General features: G+C 36.4%; 1 protein-coding gene and 1 pseudogene across 1 annotated transcript; one reads left to right on the forward strand and one right to left on the reverse strand.

Moving 5' to 3' along the window:
* Positions 1-949: 949 nt before the first annotated feature.
* Positions 950-10,813, forward strand: LOC120168962 (annotated as a pseudogene).
* Positions 10,814-14,831: 4,018 nt separating this feature from the next.
* On the reverse strand, positions 14,832-17,709 carry LOC120168917. Its single transcript, XM_039177169.1, has 3 exons — positions 17,610-17,709; positions 15,306-15,363; positions 14,832-15,160 (listed from the first exon to the last, which is right to left on the reverse strand). Exons 1-3 carry the CDS (start codon positions 17,707-17,709, stop codon positions 14,920-14,922), a joined length of 399 nt encoding a protein of 132 aa, XP_039033100.1. The 3' UTR covers positions 14,832-14,919.
* Between the last annotated feature and the right edge of the window lie 577 nt (positions 17,710-18,286).

Genomic DNA, 18,286 nt, shown 5'->3' on the forward strand with positions numbered 1-18,286 from the left:
TATTGGTTCATGTGATACATTGGACTTTATTCTAATTTCCATCTATTTTATGATTACGAAAGTGAATTATCTTTTACTTCTCAATTTTTATGTCCGCGAAATTGAACTCTTTTTCACTTTCTAAATCCGTTATACCCGTGATATTTCAATTTTCTAATGCCCTGTTCAACATATAATCATGTCTTCTTTATTCATGTATGGTATTTTCATCTAAATGATTAGCAACTTTTTCATCTTACAAAAAAAATGAATTATCTAAAACTATTGAATCATGTAAAACATAAAATTAAATAACTTTTGTCTTTTCTTTCATCATAACAAGTTGGCTATCACAAGTCCTTATAATTATACCTTTGATTGGAGTATTTGTACCTTTTGAATTCAAGGCACTCAACAAAATAAATATTTTTCTCAAATTGAAAATGTATCTCACATATTTATTCTAAAAACTCTTATTCATTTGATAGTAAACACTCAAACAGCTACAATCTCTAGTGTTTGAACCTATAATTTCTAAGAATTACACTCATTCTTTTAACCACTAAGATAACTTGATTCATGCTATAAATTATTTATTTTTAAAACAATGTTATTATCCTAATCATATACTAATATGAATTTATGTACCAAATATATATATATATATATATATACACACACATTAATTTAAATTTTAGGGTTAAGATAAATTTACACAATGTAATTTTTTAAATTTTATAAAATTAAAAATTATTAGACGAGTAAAAATAAATAATCGAGAGTGACTCTTTACTTTTTCTGTAAATATAACCATCCATTTGATCCTATCCCTAAATTTTATATTTAAGTAATGATTTAATATAGTTTCACGAAACATCGCGCGTATTCTAATACAAAAGGCGAATAAAAAAAGGGCTTCAGTTTGGGCTTTCATCAGATTGTTTCGAGAAACAGACTACAGGAAACTCCTCGAAGCCTGCTCATTCTTATTACATTCCCCGCCGTTCTGCTTCTCTTCTTCTTCGGCTGCCTGATTTATAATTACAAGAGATAAATGGAGAGCAGTAAAGAGAAATTTGTAGACGACGTCGGATCACTAGTTGAAGCTATATCGGCTGATGACGATAACGCCACTCCTCTTTATGAAGTCGAAAGTCTCTGCATGCGCTGCACCCAGAACGTAATTCTTTCTGTTTTGTAAAAAAAGGAAAAAAATGTTCCCAATTTATCTCTTTTTTACTTTATTATTTTCGTTTTTATTGATTTAATTTTGTTTACAGGGAACAACAAGGTTTTTATTGACTTCAATCCCTCATTTTAGAAAGGTAATTACCAAAGTGTTCAATTTTGTTCCCTTTGTTTTCTTCTTAGTAATTTATGTTTTTGGCCACCAGGTCTTGCTCTCAGCTTTTGAATGCCCGCATTGTGGTGAAAGGTAATGCCGTTTTCACTTACTATATGCTTGAAAAAAAATCTTTTTGGGAAAAATTGTTTTTTTTTTATGCTTTTATTTGTCTATATTAGGAACAATGAAGTTCAATTTGCCGGTGAAATTCAACCTAAGGGATGCCATTACCGTTTGGAGGTCCAATCAGGAGATCCCAAGGTTGTGGTTCCTACTTGATTCTTAAAAAAATAATCAATGCTTTCTTCCTGTTTTATATTGATTTATGTGTGTGTTCATATACTTTGTCGACTATTTGAACAAGTATTACCTGTAATAAGTGATACCTGTGCCTTACCAATACGTCTCTTTTTAATGTAGATGTTTAGTCGACAAGTGGTGAAATCGGAGTCTGCCACCATAAAGGTACATTTTCGTAAAATGTTCATATTCCCAATTTTACATTTCTGTTTATGTTTCATTGATGTTCATCTCTTTTTCTCCAATATGTATATATCAACTGAAATACATTGAATGGTACCTTTTATCTTACACGGTTTATCTCTTCGTATAGATCCCTGAACTGGATTTTGAGATCCCACCTGAGGCTCAACGGGGAAGTCTATCAACAGTATTTTCTTGAACCTCTTGCCTGTTTTGCTTTTCTTTATTTAACTTTTTAGTGCTTCACTGAGGCCACCCGTTTATCTACTATAAATTTTGGATTTTCTTCCTCATATTTTTGCAACCAACTCAGATATTGTCTAACGCTTCTAGGTGGAGGGAATACTAGTACGAGCTATAGATGGACTACAAGCCCTTCAAGAAGAACGCAAGGTTTATTTTGTGACTGACATTTGGTCTTGCTTGATATTATTTAGTTTTCAGTACTTGACATGGTTTTCTTTTATTGGACAGAAAGCTGATCCCCAAACTGCTGAAGCAATTGACCAGTTTTTGTTGAAGCTGAAAGCTTGTGCAACAGTAGTCTCCTTTCACCTTCATCTTGGATGACCCTGCTGGAAACAGCTTTATTGAGAACCCGTAAAAGGAAAATTATAAATGACAAAGCGCTATTTTAACATTTTTTTTGTGTTCCTTATGGACTTATGCTTTTAATGATGGGTGGTTGAAATGTAAAGCAGTTGCTTCCATATGAAAAATTTAAATCAATAATTGGGTTGTTCTAGATTACATTAGAATATCATGATGTCATCAGGTTTGCTCCATCTCCTGATCCATCATTGAGCATTAGATTCTATGATCGAACACCTGAACAACAAGCATCATTGGGATATCTTGTAGACTCATCATCGCAGTTTAATGTGCCTCAAGCATCTATGGGAGAAACAAACAATGATGTTGGTCAAATAAGAAGACAACCACATGGATCAGTTGGAGCGGCAGCTGGTCAAAAGGCCATTGCTCAGAGTAATAGTGCTGAAATTGCTGAGGCCTTATTCCGATATTCTGCACCTGAAGAGGTAAGCCACTTTCAACTATTAAATTATACAGATTCTTTTGGAGGAATGAAAGAACTACATTGACAAGAGTGAGGTTAAGAAGAGTGATTTTTAAGTTAAGTGCATTTACCTGTTGTTGTTTGAACCCCCCACCCCCCCCCCAAAAAAAAAAAAGGAAAAAGGGAAACAAAGAAAGATAAGAGAGAGAGATTGTGATTGGCATTAAATTTATCCTCTTCTTCTCCCTGCTCTCCTAAATGTTGCTATATTCATTAAAAAATGAAAAGAAAGAAAACCGTCTAGAGATGCTTATTTTTTTTGTATATGAGGATTTAGCATTTTGTCTTAAATTCCCTTTATGCCTATTTTTTTGGTACCTGTTTCTTTCCTTCAAATAGGTAATGACTTTCCCATCAACTTGTGGAGCCTGTGCTGCTAGGTGTGAGACTCGGATGTATGCAACCAGTATCCTCCGTAATATTGTCATGTTTTGCATTTTGAGCAGTACAACATTCTGCTTCATGGTTAGATCCAGCTATAGGTCTATGCATAATGAGTATCTGATTTGGAGTAAAACTGCATAGTTATTTATTCATCGTGATTTCCTTTATCAGTTTGCTCGTGTGAAGTGTGTAAGTTATAAATGTTTTGAATGTTGATATGTTGCTATTGATTCAAATGTTGTACCTATGGACGTGTTAGTGAGAGAGGCTCCAGCTTCTCTCTAACCAAGGTGTTTTCAAATTTCGAATTACAATAGCCCAGGCGTCTTTTGAAAAAATTTCTCTCTCCTCCGACATCCACCCATTATCCGCTACCGCCGACAGCCGTCCGCTGCCGCCGCCGTCCGCCGCCATACTCCGACCACCGTTTGAATCTTTTTTCTCCTGGGAAGTTCACCGAATCAAGGTGATTCCAAATCTGGCTTTAGATTTGCGATTGAGACATTCAATCGACACAAATCTGCTCGAAGTTCACCGCCGATTTACGCCTCTTCCCGCCGCTAGTGGTCGTCACCGCCTCACCACCGGACTCAGCTTCTTCTCGCGACCATAACTCCCTTTCCTAGTGTCGAAAATCAGTTCTATTTCCAGTGTACTGGTTCGGTGAAATCTTACCCTATCCAAGCTGTCTGTTTTTCCAGTTAATCCTCTTCCCAACTTCCCAGTTCTATCCATCTGGTTCGGTGAAATCTTACACAATCCTCCAAGCTGTCTGTTTTTCCAGTAAATCATCTTTCCCAGATCTCTCCATGGAACCTCTACGCTCGTCTAAGCACAGGCGTACTAGTGGTTTAGCTGCAACAACTGCGGCAGGTGCAGCGTCTGTGAACTCCATTAGTACTTCCTCTGGACCTGACAATGCAATCAATTTTTCATTTTCCGGCAAGGAAAAACGTGAGAGGGAGAGCGAAAAGGAAAGGACAAAGCTCCGGAGATGGAACAGGCGAGCCTTCACCAGACGTTTGCTGGCCGGATTGCGACAGTTTGGTAATTTCCATCTCTCAGAGCGTTCTAATATGAACGATGTACTGGCCACCTTGGCCCGTGAGGCAGGTTGGACAGTTGAGGCCGACGGCACTACCTTCAGGCAATCGCCTTCGCCCCAAAAGCAGCAAAATTCAAGAGTATTTTCAGCGAGGTTGGGTGATAGTCCTTTATCAACCGGGATTTTGAAAAATTGCTCTGCTAAAGCTACTTCAGACTGTCACCCTCTTGTTGATAGGATTGATGACAATGGACTGTCTTCTTCTCAAGGAGGGAAACAAAAGCTCGGAACTAATTCTGTAGTGCAGACAACACCAGCTTTACCTTTCGCTGATATTGTTCAGGATGGAACCAAGGAGAGCATCATGAAAGGGTACTCCTATGAAAAGTTTTCCGAAGTAACGAGAAGGAGAAAAAATGAGTTTCAAAATTGGTCGAAGGATGGTCATCCAAGAATCGGAAATGGGATCAGAAATGGTTGTTTCACGATTTTATCGAAAACCTTCCAGAGATGATCCATTGAAAGAGACTTGGGTCTATTTTTGGCACACATGGTCATGTTATTGATGCCTTCATTCCTAAAAAAAAAGAAACTCGAAAGGGGTCCGTTTTGGGTTTATTCGGTATGCAACTATTGAAGAATCAAGGAGAGCGATCTCAAAAATGAATGGCTCTCGTATCGATGGCAGCAAAGTTGGCGTTTCTTACGCTAAATTCAAACCTCGACATTCCTATTGGAGGAAGTCCTCGTCAGGTGTTCTTCGCAAGTCCGGGATGGAAGATGATTCGAGGAAGAATCATTATAAAGTTGAAGGTGTTATAGATGAAGAAAAACTTCAGGTGTTGAGCAATTGTCTAGTGGGGTGGTGCAGAGACTTTGTCAAAATTGGTCATCTCGCTAGACAAATGCAAGCGAAGGGCCTCACTGGCTTTACCTTAATGAGAGCTGCTGGTAATGCGATTTTAATGATTTTCGAAGGCAATGCTTCATTGAGAAGTGTGAAGAACGATAAATCAAATATTCTCGCAGAGTGGTTCTCCATAGTCGAAGCTTGGTCAGAGAGTTTGGTAATGGAGTGTCGTCGAGTATGGTTAGTTTGCGAGGGTGTTCCTTTTCACGCATGGAATTGGGATACTTTCAAGAACATTGTTGATAAGTGGGGTTTATTACTAGCTATCGACGAAAGTTGTCAGTCTCCATCATCCTTTGATCGGGCAAAAATTCAAGTCCTCATAAAGGCTGATGCGAGAATTGATGCGATGGTGGAATTGAAGGTTGGTGACAACTTCTTCAAGGTCATGGTGCATGAGATAGAGCCTTCATTCAAACCAAACTCTTGGGCTCCTGAAGAAGACGAGTCTCATTAGATCTTGTCTCTTCAATTGTGGTTTTGTTTTTATCTATATGGTTGTAGGTGTTGCTTTTAATTTGTATTATGTTCTGTTGCGTTGTTTTAATCCTACTGCTAGTGGTGTAATTAGAAGGTGATTAGATTGTGGCTTTGGATGAGGTTATATAGGGTTAAGGTGTTTGTTGTAATGGTGTACATCACCATGAGAGGATATTCCGTGGTGTCTTTTGTATCGGGTATTATTATCAATAAAATTTGAGGTACTCTTTTCTTCCTTCCAATGTTCGTTAACATACTTTTAGTATGTGAACGAATACGAAGGGAGTTTTTAATGAGACCTCCAACTTCTATAAAAAAAAAATGTTGATATGTTGCTTTACTGCGGCAATTGTAGAACGCCGAGTGTAAGGTGAAGCAGATTTTAATGGTTTTTCATGAGTTAAATTTATTGTTAACATGAGTGCTGGTCTTTCTTATTGAGATGGAAGGTTAATTGCATCTCAGATTTATGTCATGTGATAATGATTTACTGATATATATATATCTTATTTTATGGTCAATACAAACACATATCCTCCTCACCTGCCCAAATTCCTTGCCCCGTCAATAATTCTGTTACAGACTTAGCAATATTGTTGCAAGACCTTTTTATCTAAATTATGTGTTGTCACATCATGCTATCCTGTAAGGTTCACCTATAATTTTTTGTTGAGCTTAACCACATACAGGGATTCCATATTTTCAAGAAGTTATTGTCATGGCATCCACATGTGACACTTGTGGCTACCGGAATTCTGAGGTTGGTGGTGATTTTGCTTCTATTGCACTTCTATTCCCAATAAGTCTGATTGTGTCTACTGACCATGCTTACCTTGCAGTTGAAGCCTGGTGGACCAATTCCTGAGAAGGGAAAGAAAATAACCCCGTGTGTGAAAAACATCAATGATTTAAGCCGTGATGTTATAAAGGTTTATTTTGCTAAATATCATTCTTCGTAGATGCATTGCAATACTGACTAGGTTCTTAGCAGAATACTGCATCAGCTACTCTTCTGGTGTTTGTTTGCATAAGTTAACTCTTTATTCATGTACTACCATGAAAACTGGTTTTTGTTTGTTTTCTTTTCCTTTTCCTTTTTTTTTTCTGCAATAAGACAATTTTACATGACAGATATAGTGCATTTTTTTTTTGCAAGAGTGACTATTTTTTAATTGAATGTTTTTAAGATTCCTGTTGGTGTAATTTGCAGAGGTAAATTTACTAAGCTATATTTTGACTAATGCAGACTTCTGTCTGAGAAGGGTGTCGTACCAATTTGTATTAGATGTAGACTTCTAGGATTCTATTGGCTGTGAATCTTGTTTCCTAAGGAAGGGTTGAAACGTGGACCTAATCCTTGAGGGCTTGTGGTTATTTGATAAAGGAAAGCTAGGTGGGTTGACTTTAAGATAATATTCTTATCTGAATATGGAAGGGAAATGAAAATAAACTATCCGTAAGGAGCCTTGTTTCCAGCCCACAATCAATAGAAAAAAGGAAGTCTAAGCTTCATAATAGTTTTTGTTAGGAATCACATAATAAGGCTGATTGCATCTCTGTATTTTCGTATATTAGCCCAAGGAAATATATTTTCACAACTGTAACAAGTGTTAAAAATGCAGTATTTTGGTCATTAATTTAACTTATAATATAGCAATTTAAGTCAATGTTGCATCCTATTCTTGTCACCATAAGTTTCTAATAGTGTTAACTGGCCCTCATACATGTAACAAACATTTCATGGGAGTGAAACATATTTTTATCATCAATTTTTTCTAGACTAATGGTAAGTTATCTAAGGAGCGGTCTTGTAAGTGTATCAGTCAGATACTGCAAGCGTAAAAGTCCCAGAACTAGAGTTGGAGCTAGCTAGTGGCACACTCGGTGGGATAGTTACGAAAGTTGAAGGTCTTATTACAAATATCAGTGAAAGTGAGTACTACTTGACTCATTTATTTTCTTCATGCAAATTTTCTTTTCGCTTGTTGTTTCTGTTACTTATAGTCCTCATCTTCCATTATTTTGCCAAGTGTCACCCCAGAATGGTTATCTTCTTTGTTCTGCTTTGATATGTACAGAACTGAAATAGGCTAGTTTTTTCAGTCTGCTTGCTGATTTTGCTATTTATAGTCCTAATCCACAATTGTTTGCTAAGTGTGATACTTCAGCCTGAACAGGACCTATTCCCGACCTGGTTTAAATTTCTGTAACAGTGGGGCTAATTTGCTACTACATAGAGCTTAACCTTCCATTTCGTCACTTAGCTGAAACTTTTACTTAAGTTTTTGATTTGATGTCCTTGGCAAACTACCTTGTTTCTTCTGTATGCATGTGTTTGACGTGAAGTTGCATGGATAAGGCTTTAATTGTGTATATCCTGCATATTAATTTGTAATATTCATGATCTCCATGTGCAGGCCTTGAGAGAGTGCACAGATTTACTTTTGGGGATAGTCTTGAGGAATCTAAGAAAAACAAGTGGCTAGACTTCAAAGGAAGGTTGAACAAGGTACCATATGAACACTGCCTCTGTTGTAAAATATCATTAATGTGAGTGCATTGAATACCAGTCCTTTTCAGGTGTGTGCCATTTCAAGGTCCTTTTTTTTTTATTAATCTAGGGTAAGTGCAAGGTAGTATCTGTTTAAAGATAACTCTCAACCGTTTGACATTGATCGCTCGTACCCCTGGCATTGTCAATGCTCGAACCCGGGATCTCAAGGAATTATTATAACAATTCCTTTACCACCGAGGTCATAAGGGTTTGTGCCATTTCAAGGTCCTGTTAAATTTGCAATATTCGCATAAAAGATTATGGCCTTGTATCACTTTCACTTAAAAAACACATGATTCTTATGTACATGAAAAGATACAGGGATATATTTCATCCATTAGTCCTTGACACTTCTATTTCTTGAAGAATGAGACAAATACCAAATGACCTATACAAAGTGAAGAGTAAAAATCTTTCCTTTCTCAATCCATCATCTGTTTATTTCTTGCTCGGTTGCTGAGGAGTGGTTTAGATTTCTAAGATTATGGGATATCTCTTCTGTTATGCCCCAAGAACCTTCTTCCCTTCTTTGTTCGTGGTCTTATCTAAGGGAGCATTCTACTATTTGGAAGTTTATTCCAGGAGTTGTTCTATGGTCTTTATGGAAAGCTAGGAACTCAGTGGTGTTTGAAAATTGGAAACTAGACACTTCATCTCTGTTCTTCATTTCCAGGTTTAGATTAGCTAAATGGTTTTTAGCGAAATTCCCTAATGTTAATATTCAGGTTGACCTACTAATAGGGGATCCATCGATTGCAGATAGATTTCCTACTAAATCATATAAAAGGAAGAAGGCTATCTACTGGTCTCCGCCTCCTACTGATTTCTTTAAATTCAATGTTGATGGAGCGTGAGAGGTGATGGGCTGCAGGGTGGAATTGGTGAAGTCTTGAAAGATTCGAATTGTTATATTTTAAACTAATTTTCTATTGCGGTGGGTCCTGGTCCTCCTATGTTAGCTGAGCTGAAAGCTATTAAATAAGGAATTGATTTATTCCTTTCTTCCGAATGGGCATTGAAGGGTAGACTAATCCTAGAGAGTGATTGTAAAACAGCAGTTGATTGGATTTTGTTGCCATTTTCTACCCCTACGTTTTTCAGTACTTTGGTTGGGGAAATTGGGACCTTAGTTTCTGCTAGGGTTATTGTTGTTAGATGGATTCCTAGGAGCTACAATTCGGTGGCAGACAAGTTAGCTAAGGAGGGGATTGGTTAATGTTTATAGCTTTATGGTTGGTTTGGTTTGTATATTATTTCGGGAAGTTTATCATGTAAGATGTAAGATTATGTAATTCTGGTTTATTAATAAGATGAGGTACTCTTTTCCTCCTTCCGATAGTTGCCTCTTCCACAAGAGCCAACTAAGAAGGAGGTTTTTAATGAGACCTCCTATTCCTATAAAAAAAAATATTTCCTTTCTCCTCACAAAGGAATCTTCTTGCTATTTTGCAGATTTTGAGCATGTCAGAACCTTGGACTTTAATTCTCGATGATGCATTAGCCAACTCTTTTATTGCACCAGCAATTGATGATATTAAAGATGACCATCAGTTAATTTGTAAGTTCTCTAATCTTGAAAAAAAAGTGATGTCCCTTTTTCCCTGCTTTTTCTCGAATAATTTTTTGTTGGATGACAATGGGCTGGACCTGAAGTCCCCATTGGTTCATTTCTGGTCATGCATTGATCATTCTGATTGCCTTTGCATTCAGTATTATGCTTTTTAGGAAGGAAATCATTGTGTGTGTGTGTGTGTAATGAAGCCAATCAAATTGTGCGCATATAGAAAAAGAAAATCACCTCCTATTCAAGTGTGATGGACCAGGAACCATAAAAGGTCTCAATTTCTTTGGCAGAGTATCATAACAGTTATATTAGATACCAAGGCTCTTCCTTATTGATATTTCTGTTTATGTTACTCGGACTCAGACATTAGTGTTTGGTATATGCATACATCCGATACGGGTATGGTCAAAATTTTAAAGTTTTCCATATATTAGGAAGGTCATACCCCTCAATAGCATGTCTGAATACATGGGAGAAATGAATTCTTCATGGAAAATCAAGAGTTTGGAGTAAAATAAGTTCAAGGAAATGATAGGGAAGATAAGGGAGGTTATGAAATGATTTCCTGACCCTATGCTTCAACTATGGTTCTAGGTTCATTTCTAAAGAACTTTTATTGTTTTGTGCAGTTGAGGAATATGAGAGATCATGGGAACAAAACGAAGAATTGGGTCTGAATGACATTGACACCTCTTCAGCTGATGCTGCATACGACGAAAACGCATGAGGATAAATAGACTACAAATGATCTGTATCTGAGAGCAAGCTTCGGGTCACTTGTTCCCTTATTCAACCAATCGAATCAAGCATGACTGATGACAAAGTGTGTTGTGCAAAAACTATCCAAACTGGCTGCCGGAATGAAATAATGCGTTCAAAAGCATTGTCCTCAGTTACTAAGTTATAGAATTTGGTTTGTTTTAATGTTTCTGCTTTGATATTCATATATTTTTCAGATGATTTTGGATTCTATACAATTAAATTTTCCCTATTAAGGCCTTCATGTTCTTGTCAAGCATATTATCACCTACATTTTGTATAATTCAAGTCAATGCTGGAATGTTTTATGTTATGAACCTTGAGAAATAGAGATCGAAGAAAATGAGAGGATTTAGAAGTGAAGAACAAAGAATACAGAAAAGGATTTCTTCATTCAATCATCAGATAAGATTTCTCTCATTCAGTACATAGTTTTATACAATTGCAATGTACTATGGCTAATAGGTTCTCGACAGCTGTACATTCTATAATTAATTGTAACAACTTCATTCTCCTGTTACAACTAAGGCATACATCTTTGGTGGGCTCCCAATAGAATTCACTGTTGGGCTTGCTCTCTTTTTCTTCATAGAGTCCATCTATGCCTTACGTGATTCTAATCTCGTGTTAATTATTTCTGCCCCAATTTCTAAAATCGAAATCCCTAATTCATCATTTCTCTTTTTCAAAATCCTTAACTATTTCTTTGATTTTCCCAATTCCTTCGCTTCACTTATGAACCCTTTGTTTTGTTCTTCTCCTTCATTCGTGACAATACCCCCTCCATGAGTAGATCCTTGTCCCCAAAGATCGAAATTTGAAAACTGAGGCATGAGAATGGTATGAGCTTCCCAAGTATCGTGATTTGAGTTCAAGTTCATCCATCGTACAAGTAAATTCTGCCAGTAAGGTTGCAATCTTAGGTATACTTCTTCTCCAATTTGAAAATGTCATTCACTTCGATTTTTATCAGCATGTTGTTTAATTCTGTTCTGCAACATATCTGGAACCTTATGCACTGTGAATTCTGAAGACCATAGTAGAGTAGGTGGTTTATCGGAATTCACATTCACTTCATACAACACCTCATCATTGTTTTGTGAAACTTTGCTCTTCCCTATATCTTTTGGCCTCTCATTTCTCCGTTTCAAGGTAACAAGTTGCCCAACTCGAAAACCAATAGAATACAGAGGTAGAAACCCAATAGCTAGGCATGGGTCGTGGATTGACAGCTGTAAGATTAGAGCACTCTAAAAGATTAAATTCTGACTAGTATTGAAACTGGAACAATAATCGTTCAAAGCTTTGTAGTTCACTAAGTTTCCATTATGACCAACCTCAGTAGACCCAAACTTATACCCCACATCTTTCTTATATTTGCCCCAAACCCACTGTTGGGTTTCAACTTTTGGAATCACTTCAACAACATTTAGTACACCACCTTTTATTTCCTTTCCGATAAGAGCAAGCATCTCTACCATTTGAAGTTTAAGGAAAAAATTTCAATTGGTTCAGACAATCTAAGTTCTCCAGCAACTGAATCTGATTGAAACCGATGTGTACCCAAATAACAAAGGACTGTTATAATATGCATCAGTAACCTCATAAGTTTTAGCATTAACCGCATTGATGAGAATGATTGTTCTGCCAATAATTTCACTATACCAACTAAGGAGAGTTGATTCTTCATAGCAACTAGAATATTCTCCCCCTAGAGTATATCCTTGAATCCATAATAGTCCAACGTAATACACCCTCATATTCCATTAGATGAGTAAACATAATTTTCTTATCTGCCACCAACCCACTTAACATGGTATTTGCACTATACCGTGTATAGTTTCCAACACTACAAATTTCCCTCTCCTTCAGATGATCATTGCTCTGAAATCGACCTCTTTCTTCCTTTTCTACCATATAGGTTACATCATCATCAACTGGTTTGACAGATTGCAATAACTCAACAACTACAGCATACTCTAGTCCTAATTTTTTAATGGATTCTGTTAGCACAATACCATCCTGCTTTGCAACAGTAGAACTTTTTTCTGCACTTGTTGAACTATTCTCAAAATTTGGAGATTGAACATAACTTCTTGACCTTGTGAAAACATCTTCACTCCTTGCTTTGCTTCAGTATTGTCCTCTTTCTTCAGTTTTCACGCCACAATATACAGTATTATAAACAAGTCTGACAAATTTTAACTCCAATAACTCATGAACATCAAGTTGTTGTCTTGATTTGCAGATGGATTCTGTTGGTACATAACTTCTTGATCTAGTGACTCGACCAAAGACAACCTATTCATTCCTTTCCTTGCTTCTGCAGTCCACTCTTTTACCCTTTTCCACCTCATAACTCACAACATTATTCTTCTTTGCAACAAAAGAATTGTTGCATGTACCCAACGACCCACTTTCAAACTTGGAATGATGGATAGAACTTCTCATTCTTCCAAAATTATAGGCAGCAATATACCTATATCCACCTAAATCAATTACCACGATCTGTTCATGCCCAACAGACATATAAATAACAAGAAAACCTTTTATCTTTAATGTTCGGATTATGCATGGATGAAATTTAATTTGTTGTTCCCCCTGACCTTTAGCACTACTTAGTTTCTTCCTAGTCCCATTGACTTTCAAGCTGCACCTTGCATGAAAACAATCTATGTCAAAACAGAGACTACCCAGTGCATTCTTGGAGTCATGAAATAATTTTAGGAGACCACTGAAAATGCTCGATATACCAAACTTCAACAGAATAGAAAGCATAAGGTGCAACCTTTGATTCACACTCCAATTCTTAACCAAATAAATTATACTCCGTCCCATCCACAAAAGTCTAAACACATAAGGATCAAGGGTCGAAATATGTTCATTGGCATTCATAAACATCTTGAAATAAATTTCTCTAAGCATGGATTGAACTAGAGAATTCAGCTTATTTGAGTTACTAGTTGTTTGACACTGTAGAAAATGAACCACATTTGCCTTTGAAGGAGAATCAACTAATTGTTTTTGTGAGTTTATAACCATTTGAATCTCGCCCTCCAAGAGTCCGGATAAATCCACCACCAAATGGTTGAAAGGTAGCAACTTGAACCGACATAGGCAATTCTTGATTTTCTCGCAAAATCAGTTTGGTGTATCCAACCAGACTGACGTTCTACTGCAGTCGTGAATTAGCTTTCATGGTGCTGGTGATAGATGGAAATACAACACTAGTTACACTTGCTGACATTTTATCGAACATTTGAGAAACATTATATGGACCTTCTATTGCCACCGATAACATCCTTTTAGGAGTGAGGAAAATGGGTTTAGACTCACCCATTGAAAGTTGACCCATTCCTTTCTCCCCATGAATTTGTTGTTCCGGTAGTTGAGTAAAGCAGTCCCCATTAATTTGTTTTTGCTCAATCTTTTTATCATTTAGAATCTGTAAGATCTGCTGCACATATCTTTGATTTGTTTCCAGTTTAGATTCCAACGTACTCAATTGGCTTTCCTGCTTTTTCCACCATTTAGGAGTAGTTTCATCCTGTGATTGCTTCATCAAAGATGTTAAATCTTCAAGTTGTTTTCGTATTGCAGAAAGATCAGGATTTTCTGGCATTGTTTGCTTTCTTTTTGGCATACCCAGGCGTTGATTGCCAGGAGTGATGGCTCTGAATACCAATTTGTTATGAACCTTGAGAAATAGAGATCGAAGAAAATGAGAGGATTTAGAAGAGAAGAATAGAGAATACAAAAAAGGATTTCTTCATTCATTCATCAGATAAGATTTCTCTCATTCAGTACATAGTTTTATATAATTACAATCTACTATGGCTAATAGGTTCTCGACAGCTGTACATTCTATAATTAATTGTAATAACTTCATTCTCCTGTTACAACTAAGGCAGACATCTCTGGTGGGCTCCCAACAGAATTCACTGTTGGGCTTGCTCTCTTTTTCTTCATAGAGTCCATCTGTGCCTTACGTGATTCTAATCCTGTGTTAATCATTTCTGTCCCAATTTCTAAAATCGAAATCCCTAATTCATCATTTCTCTTTTTCAAAATCCCTAACCATTTCTTTGATTTCCCCAATTCCTTCGCTTCACTTATGAAGCCTTCGTTTTGCTCTTCTCCTTCATTCGTGACATTTTATTTCCTGCAAAACTTTTTTTTTTTTTTTGCAATAGAATTAGAAGCTCCGTAGGTGTATATTCTTCGTCAATGAACAAGAAATGTCTGGATTCAATGGAGATTTTACAAAGTTGCTTATAAAATTCGAAAGAGTGATACAATTTTTCCCTTTTCAAAACGATTGATACTCTCGATACCAAACTATTCAGATGGTGGTGATGAGCCATCCACAGATTTTCCTTTCTCCCTCAGTTTAGCAACCTCTTGTTTCATTGCTTCCTTCCTCTTCTTGCTAGCTAATACTTTTGCCTGAACACCACTCAGACTGGGGTCTTTCTTCTCCGCTGGCGGTAGTGGTGGTGGCCTTCTAGCTGCATTCGCTTGATTCCGGTCACCAACATTGAAGCCTAACAATGCTCCTGTCAAGCCCAGTGTCAGGGTCCTGCACAAATGAACCCATCATTCGCATCAAACTAATAACTAATGGGGTTTCCCATGAATCCAGATCATAAAACTAATATGTTACAAAACTACAAACATGAGCATACACATTTACATACAGTAAAAAAAAGGTAGAATATGCAAACCTGCGATGAACAAGTGAACCATCCAAGACATGATCAGTTGTGTGGCAAGATGTCCACACTGTGCAAAAGTGAGCTCTTTGGATTTGGCAATGGGGGAAATTGTGGTGGCTGGAACATGAGTTATCAATGCGCCATTGACACGCTGTGTCTCAAACCTGTTGATGGAATAAATAATAAAAGAGCCAACATTAAGTGGAATGCGACTGAGCGGACTGTTTGTAGGTTTGAATATCAAAATTCATTGGTCAGGACTCGATAAGGTTGTGGACCCTTCTCAGCCCCTTCAGTACTCACAATTTCTGGTCAAAGAATACCTGATATGTAATCTGTATTTACTCGCATAAAATTTGTGTATTATTAGTATACGTGTGTTCGTCCTACAATGTATATTTCGATACATCACTACTAAATGCGGTCAGCTCCAGTTTCCTGGCCAGTGTCACTGACCTCCATAGTTGAACACAAAACGACTGGAAAGACGAAATCTCTTCGTTACTGCTGTTTAACTTACCATTACCGAGCTTTCCTAAAACTTGGGCATTATTAATGGTTTGTTTAGTTAATAAGCAACCATATCTAGCTCTGCATATAAGTTTTAGAATCGCTTCTCTGCTAAAATGGAGACCTCTAATAGTTTGTCCTGCTTCAACAAGTACTACTGGCCATTCTTTACAAAATGGTCAAGTTTTACCAGAACAGTCTTTTCCCATTATTGCAGAATCTTCTAGCAGAAAATCTAAGTTGGTTAAAAGATTGTGTACATACTAATCTTCTTCTTTCTCCTCTAGGTTAGATTCCTTTATCTGTTTATACTCATTTGCTTCTACACACTCAAGTTTACCTTTCTTCCACCTCTCATTATATTGAATCTCATACTTATTCTGAAGCCATTAAAAATATTTTTTTGAATAAATGCCATGAACGAGAACATTAAGTTAGGGCTGTAAATGAGACGAGACAGATCGCGAGCTATTCGAGATCGACTCGATCAAGACTCGATAAATACTCGGATCGAATGAGCTCGAGCTCGACTCGAGTTCTTAATGAGCCGAAACGAGCTATTCGATATTCGACTCAAAAAACTCGTGAACAGCTCGAAAAAAATGTTATACTATAATTTTAGATTTTTTAAAATTAAATTATTAAAAATATATTAAAAATACATTATTGATAATTATAAAATTTTAAAAATATATTAAAAATTTTATAATACAACTAAACCATATTGTAATGCATTTAATATCAAGATACTATATTGTACTTACCTCATAAATCGATACCAAGTCGATTAATTAAATTATTTGTAATTAACCCTAAACCCTAAATTATAAACCCTAATCCTTAAACCCTAAATCCGATTATATGATAGGAGTTAAGTTATGCACATGAAGGTAACATACAAATTATGCAAAATGATGTTATGTGGCTCCTAAATAAATCATTCACATACTTATACATAAACATACTAACATGCAAAATAAATATACACAACTTGGTGATTGAGACATGATTTTATCATTTCTTAATGATGACTATCGACACCGTCATTGCTTTCAAGCACTGACTCACCAACATAATATTTCAAGAACTGACTTGACGACATAATGTAAACGGAGATTTGATGTACAAATACAACTAAAACGATGAGATCATATTTTATCATACCTAGTCAACAGGTTAACATCAATATCATACAATCACCAATTTTTTTAATGGAAAATGACCAGTTTGAATCATATGAATAGTCGAGTAAATACATTATAGGATTATGATATATATAATTATAAATAATTAAAGCGTTTTAGAATGGAAGTAGAATTTGGGATAGTTATAAAGTAATATATGTTTAAAATTTTCTTAATCAATTAACAATGCTCACACATCCTACAGATACATTTATTTAAACTCAATACCTTTATGGAGAACAACATTTTTTTTTGTTACAAAATTATTAATAATTTAAAAATATACTTGAAATACATTTCATATAATATTTTATTTCTTAAAACTTGATCGACATTACGACGAGATCTATACATAATAAACACATTACATAGAAGAATTACATTTACTATACTCTAATATACTCGTCATTACTCGGTGTTATTCCCACGAGCTATAACTTTTCAAGAAATAGTTCGAGGGGTTCGTGAAGCATCAAAGAGTTTGGTTTAATGCAAGAAATCAAGCTACCTAACAACAGTTCTGTTTTGTTTTATATGTAACATGAGCACTTCAAACAAAACAGAAATAACAGTAAAACACTCATGTGATGAGACCAGATGCTCCAGAAATTCCCCGTACCATCGGCCGCAACGGTTAGCACATCGCTTGGATCATATTCGTTGTCGATGCCTCGCAAGCGCCGACGATTACGATGCCGTTTTCCCGACTTAGGCAGCATCGAAATATAGTTACTCACATGCTTGTAAGTACTAAGCAAAGATTTCACAATAACCGGTTTCAATGGACCAGATGCAGAATCTAACCCTTCTAAACATGTATCCTTGTTCGTGAGAGCTGCACTGAGATAGACTCTCGCGTCAACTATTTTCCTCTAATCTTCATCTTCGATTCTCGACACTGTTTTTTTTCAACAAAGATAGTGTTGATTCATGGAGTTCCATGCAATCTTGCAATGCTCCTCTTTATTTCTCGACAATCACGTTTCCATTTCCGCCATTGGAGAATAAACTTGTTAGCTTCGCAACCTCGGATAATGCAGTGTTGAGGGTTTGAAGGAGGTAGAAAAGCATGTTGGGACTGATGTTTACTGAAATGGAAAGCTTCAGTTAATCGAAACAAGAACCTGGGTATGGAGTTGATTTACAGAAGCTTCGTATGGAAGTGAGATTTGGGTTCAGAGAATTTGTTGAAGAAACGTTGAGAGAGTGTATAAAAGAGAGTGTATTAATTAGATGGCTTTGCAATATGTTGTCAAGGAAATTTTGTTTGAAATTTCAAACAATACGGGTTTCTAA

This window comes from Hibiscus syriacus, unplaced genomic scaffold (genome assembly GCF_006381635.1).
Source record: "Hibiscus syriacus cultivar Baekdansim isolate YM2019G1 unplaced genomic scaffold, ASM638163v2 tig00111741_pilon, whole genome shotgun sequence".
In the NCBI taxonomy this organism is placed as follows: Eukaryota; Viridiplantae; Streptophyta; class Magnoliopsida; order Malvales; family Malvaceae; genus Hibiscus; species Hibiscus syriacus.